This window comes from Limulus polyphemus, unplaced genomic scaffold (assembly GCF_000517525.1).
Source record: "Limulus polyphemus unplaced genomic scaffold, Limulus_polyphemus-2.1.2 Scaffold804, whole genome shotgun sequence".
NCBI lineage: Eukaryota > Metazoa > Arthropoda > Merostomata > Xiphosura > Limulidae > Limulus > Limulus polyphemus.
In genome coordinates, this window is record NW_013666414.1 from 98,915 (window position 1) to 112,218 (window position 13,304).

The 13,304-nt window shown below is 34.0% G+C and overlaps 1 protein-coding gene across 1 annotated transcript in view; it reads right to left on the reverse strand.

Moving 5' to 3' along the window:
* The window catches only part of LOC106460612 (protein RRP5 homolog), an 84,074-nt gene that overhangs the window by 55,857 nt on the left and 14,913 nt on the right, over nt 1-13,304 (reverse strand). Inside the window, 5 exon segments of the mRNA XM_013920333.2 lie at nt 1,354-1,500; nt 4,920-4,980; nt 5,533-5,589; nt 6,521-6,588; nt 7,056-7,256. Of these exon segments, the coding sequence (XP_013775787.1) occupies nt 1,354-1,500; nt 4,920-4,980; nt 5,533-5,589; nt 6,521-6,588; nt 7,056-7,256 (534 nt within the window).

The following is a 13,304-nucleotide window of genomic DNA, read 5'->3' on the forward strand; positions in this document are numbered from 1 at the left end:
AATTAAATAATGCAACAAAGAATATAGACTAATAATATACATGCAAAAAGTAGATAAATTCATTTACCTCTCAAAATTTTCTTGGCTTTCTAAATATACGACAAGAGCCGTTACAAATTCATCCAAGCTAATCGTTAATTTTCCCACGGGAACGATGTTGTTACTCTGAGTGAAACTGAGGATTATCTGTTCATAACACAGTGTTATACAATACGTCATTTGATAGATGAAAACCTTGACTTTCTATTGGTTATAGGTAATAGATAATGAAATGTAAGAGAACTATCAACAAATTCTGAAAGAGAGGATGTGACAGGTGGGTATGGCAGGAGGGGTCTGATTTTCTATTCGGTAGCTCTGTAACCAAACAAAACTGATAACTATAAAAATTATGGTTTGTCTGAGCAATAACGATTTTATAGAGAGTAATTTTCGAGGGGTGATGGATAAAATAGGGATGATAACATGCTAAGACAAAATGTGTCACGTGGATTACTCTTGTGGAAATTCAGGATTTTTTTAATATTTCCTTAAGAACTTAAAACTTGTATACTATTAAAATATGTATTATTACCTAAGATTTTATGCTATTCTAATTGGAATAACATAAACAAAAAGCAGTATAATAAAAGTTTGAATGTGAGACACTAAAACCTTGTGTCATGTACGGTAAAGGATATCTGGGGCTATAGGGTTAGAGGAGGAAATAACCAGATTTCTTTCCCTAAAGCAGACTGGACATTGAATTATTTCACCTGACAATTTAAAATAACCCATAGAGAAATAATAAAGTTACATCTGTTTTTATGGAGGAACACTAGGGTTATTACGTGTGGCAGTAAAGTATTAAAGCTGTTTTCTATAAGAAAATGAGGGCTATTATGTGTGGCAGTATAACATCAACAGCTCTTTTTAATGAGAAAATTAGAATTATTACAAATGGTTATGAAGTGTTAGCAACTGTTTTTAAAGAAAAACAGTATGTATGTCTGTATGGTATTTTTAACTGTTTATATTATGTGGTTGTATGCCAAAAAAAGTTATCAAAAATATACAATCAGAGAGTTTTGGCACATAAATTGTATCTCTGGACCTTTATTTAAAGTATATAGTGGTTTTTTTCTTCCCACAACATAAGAATTTAATTAACACAAATATGTTATTTGCAATTTTTATGAGCATTACATTTTAAAAAACATTTCTTTTCAATAACCAGTATCAAAATTCTTTACACATACCAAAAAATTTCATCACCATTCAAGTCTTAATTTGAAAATGAGGACAATATAACTTAAAATATTGAGAAGAATTATTAAATAGCCACAGATACAAAATAAAATACATGTGCATTACCTGGCAAGTGACTTTACTTTCAGGAGGAAACATCTTTTCGGGGTGTTGGACAGGTACATCTGAAATATGAAGGTCTCTGACAAAGCCTCGAATGTTTGACGACAATCTCACCAACATTCCTAAATGCACGTGTCTCTCAACAGTTCCCTTAATTTTGGCAAAAAGGACAATAAAGTCAATTTAAGCTTATCAGTGTAAACATAAAATGCCATTTTCTTCCACTTAATAATTTCTTTGTACAATTCATATCTTAAAATATATATATATTACCTACTGTTTAATTCTCTTTACAAAATTGCTTAATTACAGGAAAAACACACTGATTCACTCATCAGAGTAATTAATTATAGAACAAAGTACTGGACCATGAATTCCAAAACCAGGGGGCAGAGCCCCAAAACATGTGTGTGTGGTGGGGGGGGGGGTTGCAAATTTAATGTGAATAAAAGAGACAACAGAAGTAAGTTGTTCCATGTCTTTGGATTAATTTAGCAAGGTTGCCTAATGTCATGAAGAGATGGCTTTGAGCTACAAAAATTAATTAACTACCCAATACTCTCTACAACAATAAAAATAAATATAAGAGTTGATCAAAATTACTATCCAAACATTACAATAAATATATATCAGTAGTCAAGTTGGCTCAAAAAATCATGTCCTGGTCTTGGAATAAATCAATTGCAGGGAAAAAAACTCATTATGCATTTACGGTATGCATAAAAGTGAGAAAAGAATGCAACACTTTCTTAGACTGTAAAAGAGTGCCTTTGTTGTTCTCCTTCTGACAGTAGAAATATTTAACAAACGTGTATGCAACTTACAACAAACTTGCAAAATACTTTAGTATCTAGTTTTGTCTTAACCCTTCTGCAATGGGAGTCCTGTAAATGCTTTTATGCCCAAGTCACTGTGTTACATTCAAAATTTAATTACACCCCTTTACTATCAGTGTATGTGAATGAAATTAAGATTATAATGTATGTTATGATTCAAAGTTTTATTTTATAAAGTTTTAAGTCCTTTATTTCAAAAAGATATCTTTAAAAACTACTTAACTTCAAATGTATTGTCACGTGACCAAAGAAACTGTAATATGCCTCAAGGGCACCATTGACTTGTGTTGAGATGAATAATAAGTGGTAAAGAACAAGAAAAGAAAAACATTAAAAATTAACTATATGTGAATAGGAAAAGACCTGAAATTATGAATTTAACAAAATGAAAATCTTTAAAGATATTCTACAAAATATTAAAAGGTATATGTTTTTTTCTATTTCCTAATTTTAATTATTCCATTGCATTATACATTGATGATAATAGCTAGAGTTAGTGATATGGTAGAGAAACTGAAAAATAAAACAAACATTTACCTTAAAACACTTTTTATATCCTTTTAGGAGGTTCTAGAGATTATGCAAATGAAACATGAAACTATAAAATGAAGAAAAGTATTTTTATACTTCAAATGAAAATCACCTTGCACTTGATTCGTTAATAGTTTTAATGCAAGCAACTACAATAAAAAAAATACATATTTTTAGTAAATACACTTGATTATAATAACTTCATTCTTTGTGTACGAAATACTTATGATCTTTAACAATATCATACCAGTTTTCAAATGGATATGTTACAATATTTCAGGGGTATCGCATGTATTATCGTACAAGTGAAATTCAGGACTCGATTTCCACATGTTAAACGAGCCCACCATGAAAAGGTTAAAGAAATTCATATATTTATATTTCATTTTACCATTATTTTCTTTTATGTTATGAAATGTCCAATATTTTGTTGTGAGACACTGTGTTAAACAATACTGAAAATACTTCCTTTCATTTTAGAATTTCAATTTTTTTCAAATGTTGATAAAAAAAAAAGTCCATAATTACATTCTCAACTGGCAGAGAAGCCACTTGACTATAGAAGACAGTAAAGTCTTGATAATTCTTTTGATGAAAGGACCCAAAATTGAACATTTCAATTACAGATGTGAGATCAGAATCTTCACTACTGCAGACAAGCATAAGTTCCAAATTTAAATATGCATAATAGCTTCATTTGAGACATACAGTCTTAATACTGTTTAAAATGTATAACAACATTGAAACATTTTCCACTGTGTTAGTTAAATTAAGTTTTGTTTTCATTTATCTATTTATTCTACTCTTTTAACTTTTGCTTTATTTTTAAATTGATTTTTAATTAAACATGAAAGTAAAAATGCAAAATGATACAATGTTAATTACACTGTAATTTAGTCCTAAGAATTTAGTCCTGTTTTAAATCTATTGCAAAACAAGTTTTACAATACAAACCTTGCTGTTCAGTATTTACTTATTTAAATCTGAATTAAAATTAGAAAATAAATTATGTATTAAGAAATCAAAAGTATTTTAATGAAAATCAGTTCTACAAGTTATATGAATTAAACCTGATAGAAATTTATTCTAAGTTATGAACTAATGCTTTTCAAAACTGGTTAAAAAAGTCAACTTAGATTTCATGAAAATAATAGTTCTACAATAGCTATGTAAGATATTACCAGTCTGATTCTATATCTATTTATAGAATTTATGAATAATTCATGATCAATGAGGTGTTCCATACATGCATTCAAACAGTCCAAAAAATAAGGGTGGTGTTTCTTAAAACAAGTGAACAATAAATTTGATGTATTATGGGTTGAATTGAAATTAAATTAGCAAAAACTACACATGTATCAATTTCTTAATCGCCATAAACTTTATAATAAATGATTCATTGACATAATTTATCATATGGCACGTGACAAAGCATAAATACTGATTCATACGCAGTTCAGGGAGACCTCCTTTTGACAACTATTAGGTTCAAGCTTTAGAGGTTGAGGAGTTAATATAAAGGCATGTTTTCATGAAGATTGTTTATCTTGGTAAAGTGGTGAAATTCCATTCATGTGTGGAAACAAATTATAGGTAATTATTTTAGCACAACTCTTGAAAGGTGGGGTGCAAATGTTTTGGCACATTTTAGAACACATGGACAAAAAAGCTAGCTCAACTACTGATTTTTTTGTATACATAAAAAACAAGACAAAAGTGTGATCCCGATTTTTTCTCACACTATACTCAAGAACAGTGAAGTTATTTGAGCTACTTTAATAGTAACTGCTATTTCATACAGCTACACAGTTTCTCCTCACCACAAGTCTGCTTCTTTAAGAATACTTATTTTAACCAAATCAATTCCTTAATAAGAAACAAAAAAAGTCGATTTAAACTACAGTTTTCTGAAGATAAGATACTAATGAATAGAAACTTCTGAAGTATTTTTTAAGCTAACTTCTCAAATAAAAAAGATAACTAAGAGAGCAACTGCTGTTAGCTAAGACTTTATCTTCCTACATATGAAGTATAATTTGTTTATAATCTTATACCAAAATATAAAAATTCAATCTCTGTTACTGTAAGGTTTGAATGTAATTTAAACCTTAATTTATGGCTTTGGTACAAAAAGCTAATATCTGGCTTCACAAGAACCCTTGGAGATTTTACAAACACACAAAGAAAAGTTCTCTTTCCAACCTCAAAGACAGCTCCTGGTATCAGCTCCTCATTTGTGATATATTTACGCTCAAGGACTGATCTATTTTAAACAAAAAAAAAATATCCTTACCTTCAAATATTTTCTGTGAAAGAACCATATACATTATATATAAACAAATAAAAAAAAACAAAAACAAAAATGGGTTCATTTTCTTATACGTAATTGTGGAATATCCTACTTTAATGTTTTGGTTTCTTTAATATTGAAAATGAGTCAGGTTTAAAACCTACTAGTTGTAGCTAACAGAAACAAAACTGAACACATCAACAAAACATAATACTGTAATAAAAACCCATAATTAACACTTTAAAATTCTACTTTTTAGGTGTTCTCTTCAACATTATGTTCATTACGGGACATAAAAAATTTTTTTATTAAACAAGTAATATGTTTAAAATATGAAACAACGCAAGTTACTCCCTGTGTGTAATTCTAAAACAAACAATAATAAAAATTTGCACCAACACAAAGCTTAAGTAATAGGCTTTTTAACTTTGATTTGTTCAAAATATTGACTACTTATTTATCTTTTCCTTCTTTTTATTCTTTAAAGAATATATCAGTACATTTAATGCCATAGCTTTCCTTTACCTTTTCAGTGATAGTTTCACAACTCCATCTAAGTAGTCTAAGGCCATAACTCGACATCTGAAAATGAGAGAACTGCAACTTTAATATTTGTAACATCAAAATATCAGAAACTTCCTAATTTAAAAGTAACTACCACAAATAAATTTAAAGAAATATCAAGTAATATGAAAATTCAAGGACTTTTTCCAAGTTCATTTCAAAAGAACCATAAAATTCTGGAAAGTTAGAATTTTTTTTTATATTTAAGCTCTTGATGCTCCTCATTTTAAAGGCAAATAATAAAGCCTACATACTTTCAAACACTTCAGAAGTTGTTTTCCATTGAAAGTCTAAGTCTCCAGACAGTACGAGACTGGGGTTTCTTCTGGACTACTTGTTAGTTTGTTTTTGTGGCAGATGAAATTAGCTTTTCTGGATTTTATACATTATTAACAGAGGCCTCCTAATTTCCGAGATAAACTCAACACCGAACTTCAATTAGTACCTTGTAAAAACTAATAAATGTTCTTGACCTTGAACTACTGAAAGTTTTTGACCAATATAATTTATATCTCACCAATTTCAGCTACAAAAAGCTCTTAACTTGCCTACTTTACACACTGCTATCAACTTGAAATCCCAGACTTTTCTTACATAATTTATATATTATCAACAACATGAATCACCAAAAGTTATCCTACATCATTTATACATCATCGACAACTTGAACTACTAAAAGTTCTTGACCTACATCAATTATACATCACTAACAGCTTGAACTACTAAAAGCTCTGGACCTATATAATTTATACATAAACTGACCTACTAAACATTCTTGACCTACATAATTTAGACATCATTAACAACTTTACCTTCTAAAAATTCTTGAACTACATAATTTAAACATCATTAACAATTTGAAGATCTAAAAGTTCTTGACCTACATAACTTACACATTAACAACTTGAGCTACTGTTGCTATTTTAGTATTTTTAAATGAAGTATGTACCTGTGAACTGATCCAACCAGGAATGAATCCTTTACATTTTCGATCTCGGAATCTGACAGTTCAGATTTCTGGGGAAAAAAATTCATTTATGCAACAAACATTTTTTGTAGAAGTTAAATTTAAAATATTATGGTTTAATAAAACCATAAAATATAACTTATATATATATATCCAAGTCTCAAACTTGCGAGTTCCAGTCTTTACACAAGTTCCATTTTCATAAAAAATTAAGTCTTAATATTTAGGTATAACTTTAATAAAATATTAATACCATTCTTCAAAAAAAAAAAAAAGAAAAAAAAACCAAATGAGACCAATAAAATAACAAAAGATCTGAAGGTTGATGTTAATATGAATATAGCCTCAGGGGTGGGATGAAAGTTTGATTTTCATCACAATCTTACATAGGAATTTTCACTTTCAAAAATAAATATACATTCATCTAATACTACAAATTACTATATTTATATATATTAAGTTTATGACAAATACAAAACACTGTAAACACCACTGATGTAAATATAATTTTACTTACATAAGCTAATCCCTTAACATTATCTTCAAGTTTGAAGTAGACCACTGACTTTTCCACACTCATAACTTTAGCCTCTTCTATAAGTGTCCCAACATGTAGCTTTCTAAACCTAGTTTGAAAGGTTTGTGGGTTTGGCTTAGGAAGAAGACTTAGGTACACAACACGTGTTACAGGATGAATGTAGAGCACTGTACCAGTTACCTAAGTGAAAAATAAGATTACTCTTTAGTAACACTATCCAAAGTAAAATTCTTGATAGACAGGTACTTTCAAACAAAAGAAAATTTGGTTCAACACGTATATTATTGTGGTTAACTATTTTCAAGACTGAGGGGATTAATGACGTGACCCCCAATTTATACTTTGATAAAACTTACACTACATCACAGATCTATCAGTAGTAGTACTTTTGTTAACTGAAATCTAGTAAAAAAATTTAGAATGTACTTCTTTCTCCTCCATCAATTTAAAGCATGAACAGAAGGAGTGGTGTGAACCATTACAGTTTATGCAATATGGATCCATTAACATTCATAACTATCATTGCCTTTGCTACCACATTGAGCATATGTCAAAGAGCCACAAAATATATTAAGGTCCAAACTATTGGCACTGGAAATATCCAAGAGGGTTAGGAACATAGGGCATCACCTTACAGTTCAGACAACCCGCCATGTGGTGGGTAAACATAGTGATATAAACATCAAAATAAGAATGTTGGTAGGCCACACTGTACCATCTTTTTGAAGGAGATTCAATGAACATCTGCAACTCCTAGGCTAGAGAAACTAATAAGAATATGCGACTTCACGTTGTTAATTAGGTCCCTCTCAACGATCACTCCTCTTGAAGAATTTAAAGTAGTACGTGGAGTAAATTCAGTAGGAATATCCTCAATGGAGATGGTGCATGGTCGTTTACTTACTGTTTTTTCATTTTAAGTTTTTTGGTTATCCATGAAAAAAAAAGAAATATTCAGACCCACTGACCCCACACACCATGGAGTCTTACAAGTTGACCATAGCCACACAGGACCAGACAATTAACCTAGGGGTGGATCCCAGGGGCACCCATCTACAAGACCAAACTATGGCTTTCTATTGGTTATGAATAACATAGCATTAACCGTCAGAGAAAACTATTAGCAATTTATGAAAGAGAGGATGTGACAGGTAGGCTTGGCAAGAGGGGTCTGATGTTAATGTTTTCTTACACCAAACGTACTTACCTCCTCTCACCCAAAGCTATCTCGATCCTGGTATGCCCTCTAAGCACTGCAAAGAACTTTTTCACTAACAGTGCACCAGTCTTTTGTATCCTATTGGTTTTGTGCCATTTCAGAACATGTGTTGATTATGCAACTACCCTCCACAAAGCATACTACACCATTTATACTAGTACAGCTAGCTCACTCTACTACACTAGAACAATCCTCACTTTTGAGAACTAGCAGGTACAAACCACAAAAGCACCATCATATCAGAGGGGAGGAAGGATGGAGCAGATGAGAGGAGGTAGATACTTATCAGAAATACATTTTCAATGTAAGAACCTGTTAACTTCCGAAACAATCTTACTTCCTCTCACCCAAAGCTAGAATCCCATATTACAAAGGTAGAGGGGGCCTGTAAAGGTGCATCAATATTCAATCAAGTGGAAAACTACCACTCTGGAAGAACAGGTGTACAAGAATATGAAAAGGAAGCACACCTGTAGGGTATAGCACTACTTCTGGAACAGGTATGCTATTCTCCTAGTAATCAACATAGTACCACAAAGAAGGTGGAACTGAATTGGCAGGCACCAATGCATTCAGTAAAGAGATGTACAGCACGAATCAAATGAGAAGTGCTGTATAACTATGACTAGAAATGGCACAACATTGACAAACACGAAAATTCTAGCGTGTAAGTGACAATGGGCCCGTATAAGTATGTGCCAAAGGTAGAGCTTAGGGTTACATCAGACTACATCATGTGTGGTCCATCCAGGCAAAACATCCAGTGGAAATGCCTGGTATAAGATACTGTAAAAGACAAGTGTTATCTTCCCAGGCAAAAAACATCCAGGTAAAATGCCTTGGATATATAGGATTAAGAAAAAAAATTACTGGTATCAGTGCAATTGTGAGGGAGTTTGATGACGTCGGGATGAACTACATCTCATCACAGTTGTTGAACAAGCAACCACGACAAAGATAAGGGTAGGAGCTGTTGCTCTAGTAAGGGCCAGGGCAGAGGGAACCATGTCTGAGCTGACCAATATGAAGCAACTAGCAGAACACGACAAGGAGTGGTCTGGATAAGGGAAATGACTCTGGAGAGTAGTCTGATTGGAAGGTAGCGACATATTGACTGAATGCATCTACCCCCAGAGCTGAGGGGTGTTGAACACTAGACCAAAAGGAAGGAAGTTTGGCATTCCAGTGAGTGGTAAATGCATCTATTTGAGGTGTTCCTGGCTCACAACACACCCACTGATATACCTGTGGATGAAAGGACCACTCCATGGGGAAAACCTGGTTAAGACAAGATAAGCGATTGCCCCGACATTCATAATTCCGAGAACATGACATACCAGGGTCGTCATGTTATGGTTGTGGGTCAAGTAAAGGAGATCCAGAGTCTGAAAACAGAGACCTCAACTTGTTTTCCCCATTGCTTGGTGAAATAGCTGATGACAATGGAATTGTTGGAATGAACCATAACCACCTGCCCTTGCAGGAGAGGGAGGAAACTATACAAAGCCCAATAAAGTGCAAAAAGTTCTAGGATGTTGATATGGAGAGTAGCCTCCTTGACTTACCACTGACCAGAAATCTCTCGGGAGATAAGGAAAACCCACCAATGATGCATCTGTGTACACATGATGAAACTCATGACTAGGCAGAGGAATGGGAAACCCCACTATGGTCAGTACCCTGTTGAACCACTAAGCAAGGTCAGCCCTGATCCGGGGGGGGGGGGGGTAATGGAATGGTCCAAGGGATCATGGGAGAAATTCCACTGGTCATGAAGTGTGCACTAAAGAGAAAGCATTTGCCCTTGACCCAAGGGAATGAGAGCTTCCAAGGAAGCCCACATCTCTAAAAGAGATTGAAACTCTCATACAGTGAGAGAAAAAGGTAGGGCCTTTGTGACTACCTGCTCCATATCCCTGAGCTAAAGTGGAGAAGGCTGGGCCCAACTGAGATGAGAAACAACGAGAAACCCTAAATGAATAAGATATTGCATGGGGGTAATAATGGACTTCTCCAACTTAATGATAAACACCACCCAAGCAGCTTCTCAAAAAAGTAAGCGGGTATGAGTGACTGACTGAGAATGGGGAAGAGGCGAGCAGTAGCTAGTCTTCCATGTAATGGTGAGTCTGAATATCCAGAGAGTGAAGATGATGTGCAAAAAGAGTGTACCACTCAACAAAACACATACGGAGCTGAAGAAAGACCAATCGGCAGAGCCCAGAACTGGAAGATACAACCTCCGTGAAGCAAACCATTGAAAACGAGTTGACATTGGAATTGTTGGAATATCAAGACAGGCATCCGTCACGTCAAACTTGGTCATCCAAAGTCTTGGAGAAACCCCTTACAGAAGTGAGAGGTAGGTCTCCATGGTGAAGCGAGGTGTCTCCAGATAGGTATTCAGCCGGGAGAGATCTATGATAGGTCTCCAATCTCCCATCTTTTTGGAGACAACAAATAGATGAAAGTAAAATCCCAGCTGAGTGGGCACCACCCATTCATTAGCTCTTTTGTGTAGGAGGTCTCGAACAGACTTGGCTAGATGGCTCGATGAGGTACAATCTAGAGGAGAGAGGATCAGAACTGAAGGCAAAGACCCTCTGACAGAACCCATGGATCTGTCATGAAGAGTCGCCAAATAGTTGAAAACTGTAGCAACCTGGCCCCCACCTGCCCTGTTAAGGACCTTGCCACCTATAATGCTGACCTCTGGTGGAACAGAAATGTCTAAAAAAGAGTAAGTTACAGGGAGAGGAAGAAAGGGCACGGGCAACAAGAACTGGAGAAGGCTGGGCAGGAACAGCAAGATGAGAGAAAAAAAAAAAATTCACAAAGAAATTGGGCCTGACAAAGATTCCTTAAAGAAGAAAGGGGAAGGTGCACCCCACTCAAGTAATGCATCCCTCCCTAGCAAATCCCAACAACATAACAGCCAGGTGTTGAAAGATAATACTGATGCTGACAAACGAGCCATTGTAGACCACAGGAGGGTCCTGAGTTCATCAGAAAAGTGGTCAGATGACTGGCAAAATGCTTGAGACAACAATTATAGGGAGGAAAAGGTATGTAAAAGGGAGGTCATGGCATGATGAATCCTTGAAAACTGGGACAGATTAAAATGGATCAAAGCCCCCAGAATAGAGTCCCACAAGGGGAAGAGAGGATTCAAACACTGGGAATTTACATCAACTGAGGGAGATAGGGCATACCCACCCCCAACAGCAGTTCAGCAAACTGTTAGGCATGAACTCGTACATTGGGTGAGGTAGGAGAAACATAATAATCTGAACTAAGTTCTTCACATTACAAGGAAGGCAAGGAATCAAGGGCTAAAAGTGAAACATGTAAAACTTGACATACCTGATCAATAAGGTGTAGGAAGGACAAGGTTGGTAAACTCTCTTGATTGTCAGCATTATGTGACTGACCAAAAAAGGCCAGGACCAAAAAACAAAGAGTCCAAATTATCTTCACTCTGATAAAATTCTCCTTCAGAAGCATATTCTGGGGGAAAGGGAGAAGCCATCGACAGTTGAACATAAGCCACTAACTTAAAGCTCAAACTTCCTTGGCAGATATCATCGACGTACCGTACTGGGGACCAATGTCATTTTCATTGTCGACATTTGCAGGAATGTCATAATCCACCACATTAAAACTCATATTCATATTACAAAGTAGAATTCAAGGAATAATAAACTTTTGAAAATAAACTAAATTAAATAATCAAAAGTAAACACTAAAGTCAAAACTTGAAGGTGAAAACTGAGAAACACTGATAAGAAATCACCAACTAAATTACAGTAATCACATGTAGAGCAAATTAAACACATGTTAAGACACTCTAATGCCAATCGAGAAAGTGGGGATTGCTCTAGAATAGTAAAGGAAGCTATCTGTACTCGTATAAATGGCACAATATGATTGGTGGAGGGTAGTCACATGATCAGCACATTCTGAAATGGCATGAAACTAATGGGGTGTAAAAGACTGGTGCACTGTTAGTGAAATTTTTTTTAGTAATGACAAAAGGCAGAGCATGATCGAGATAGCTTTGGGTGAGGGGGTAAGACCATTTCGGAATTTCTAATTTATGGCTCTATAACCAAATAAGATTGGAGGCTATAAAATTATGCTTTGCCTGAGTAATAAAAATATTATAATGAGTAATTTATGTTTAATTCCATACTCATCAGTGGGGTAGTAAATAAATTAGAGAAGAGGGATACCCTAGAGAGCAAATGTCACAATTCTCACTCTAGGACAAATAGAGGATTTTTTAATATTGCCTTACACAATTAATAACTTAAAACTGATATAATATAAAAAAATTGGATTAGCTATGCTTTGATACCACATTTGTTAATATATCATGATAATAAAGTAGTTTAATTAAATTCTGAATGTAACTCAGTGAAACCTCATGACATGTGCAAAAAAGGATGCCCATATGGAAAGAGTTAAGTTAAACCACTTACTCATATCTGTACAACTGTATAATTTAAAACATGTAGCACTATATTGCAAACAACACAACAATACAAAAATGGATTTGTATAGGAAAACTACAAACAAATATAATCATATAATGCCTACATGATGAAAATAAAATCCAAATAAGGAATGATCTTTCTGTAAATCCATGTTTGTAGCCAATACACTAATGCATCTTTACCAAGTAGCAATGCTATGTGAATTGAATAATAATGCCCAATAATGTCTGTAAAAATAGACTTGTAATTAAAAGTCCTCTGTCAACCTACAGAACACAGCAAGAATCTACAGTAATTTACCCTACATGAATATTTACACTTTCCTCTGTCAATCTACAGAACAAATCAAGACACAAGTAATTTACACTTTCCTCTGTCAACTCTACAGAACAAATACAAGACGCAAGTAATTTACACTTTTCTCTGTCAACCTACAGAACAAATCAAGACACAAGTAATTTACACTTTCCTCTGTCAACCTACAGAACAAATCAAAACTCACAAGTAATTTAC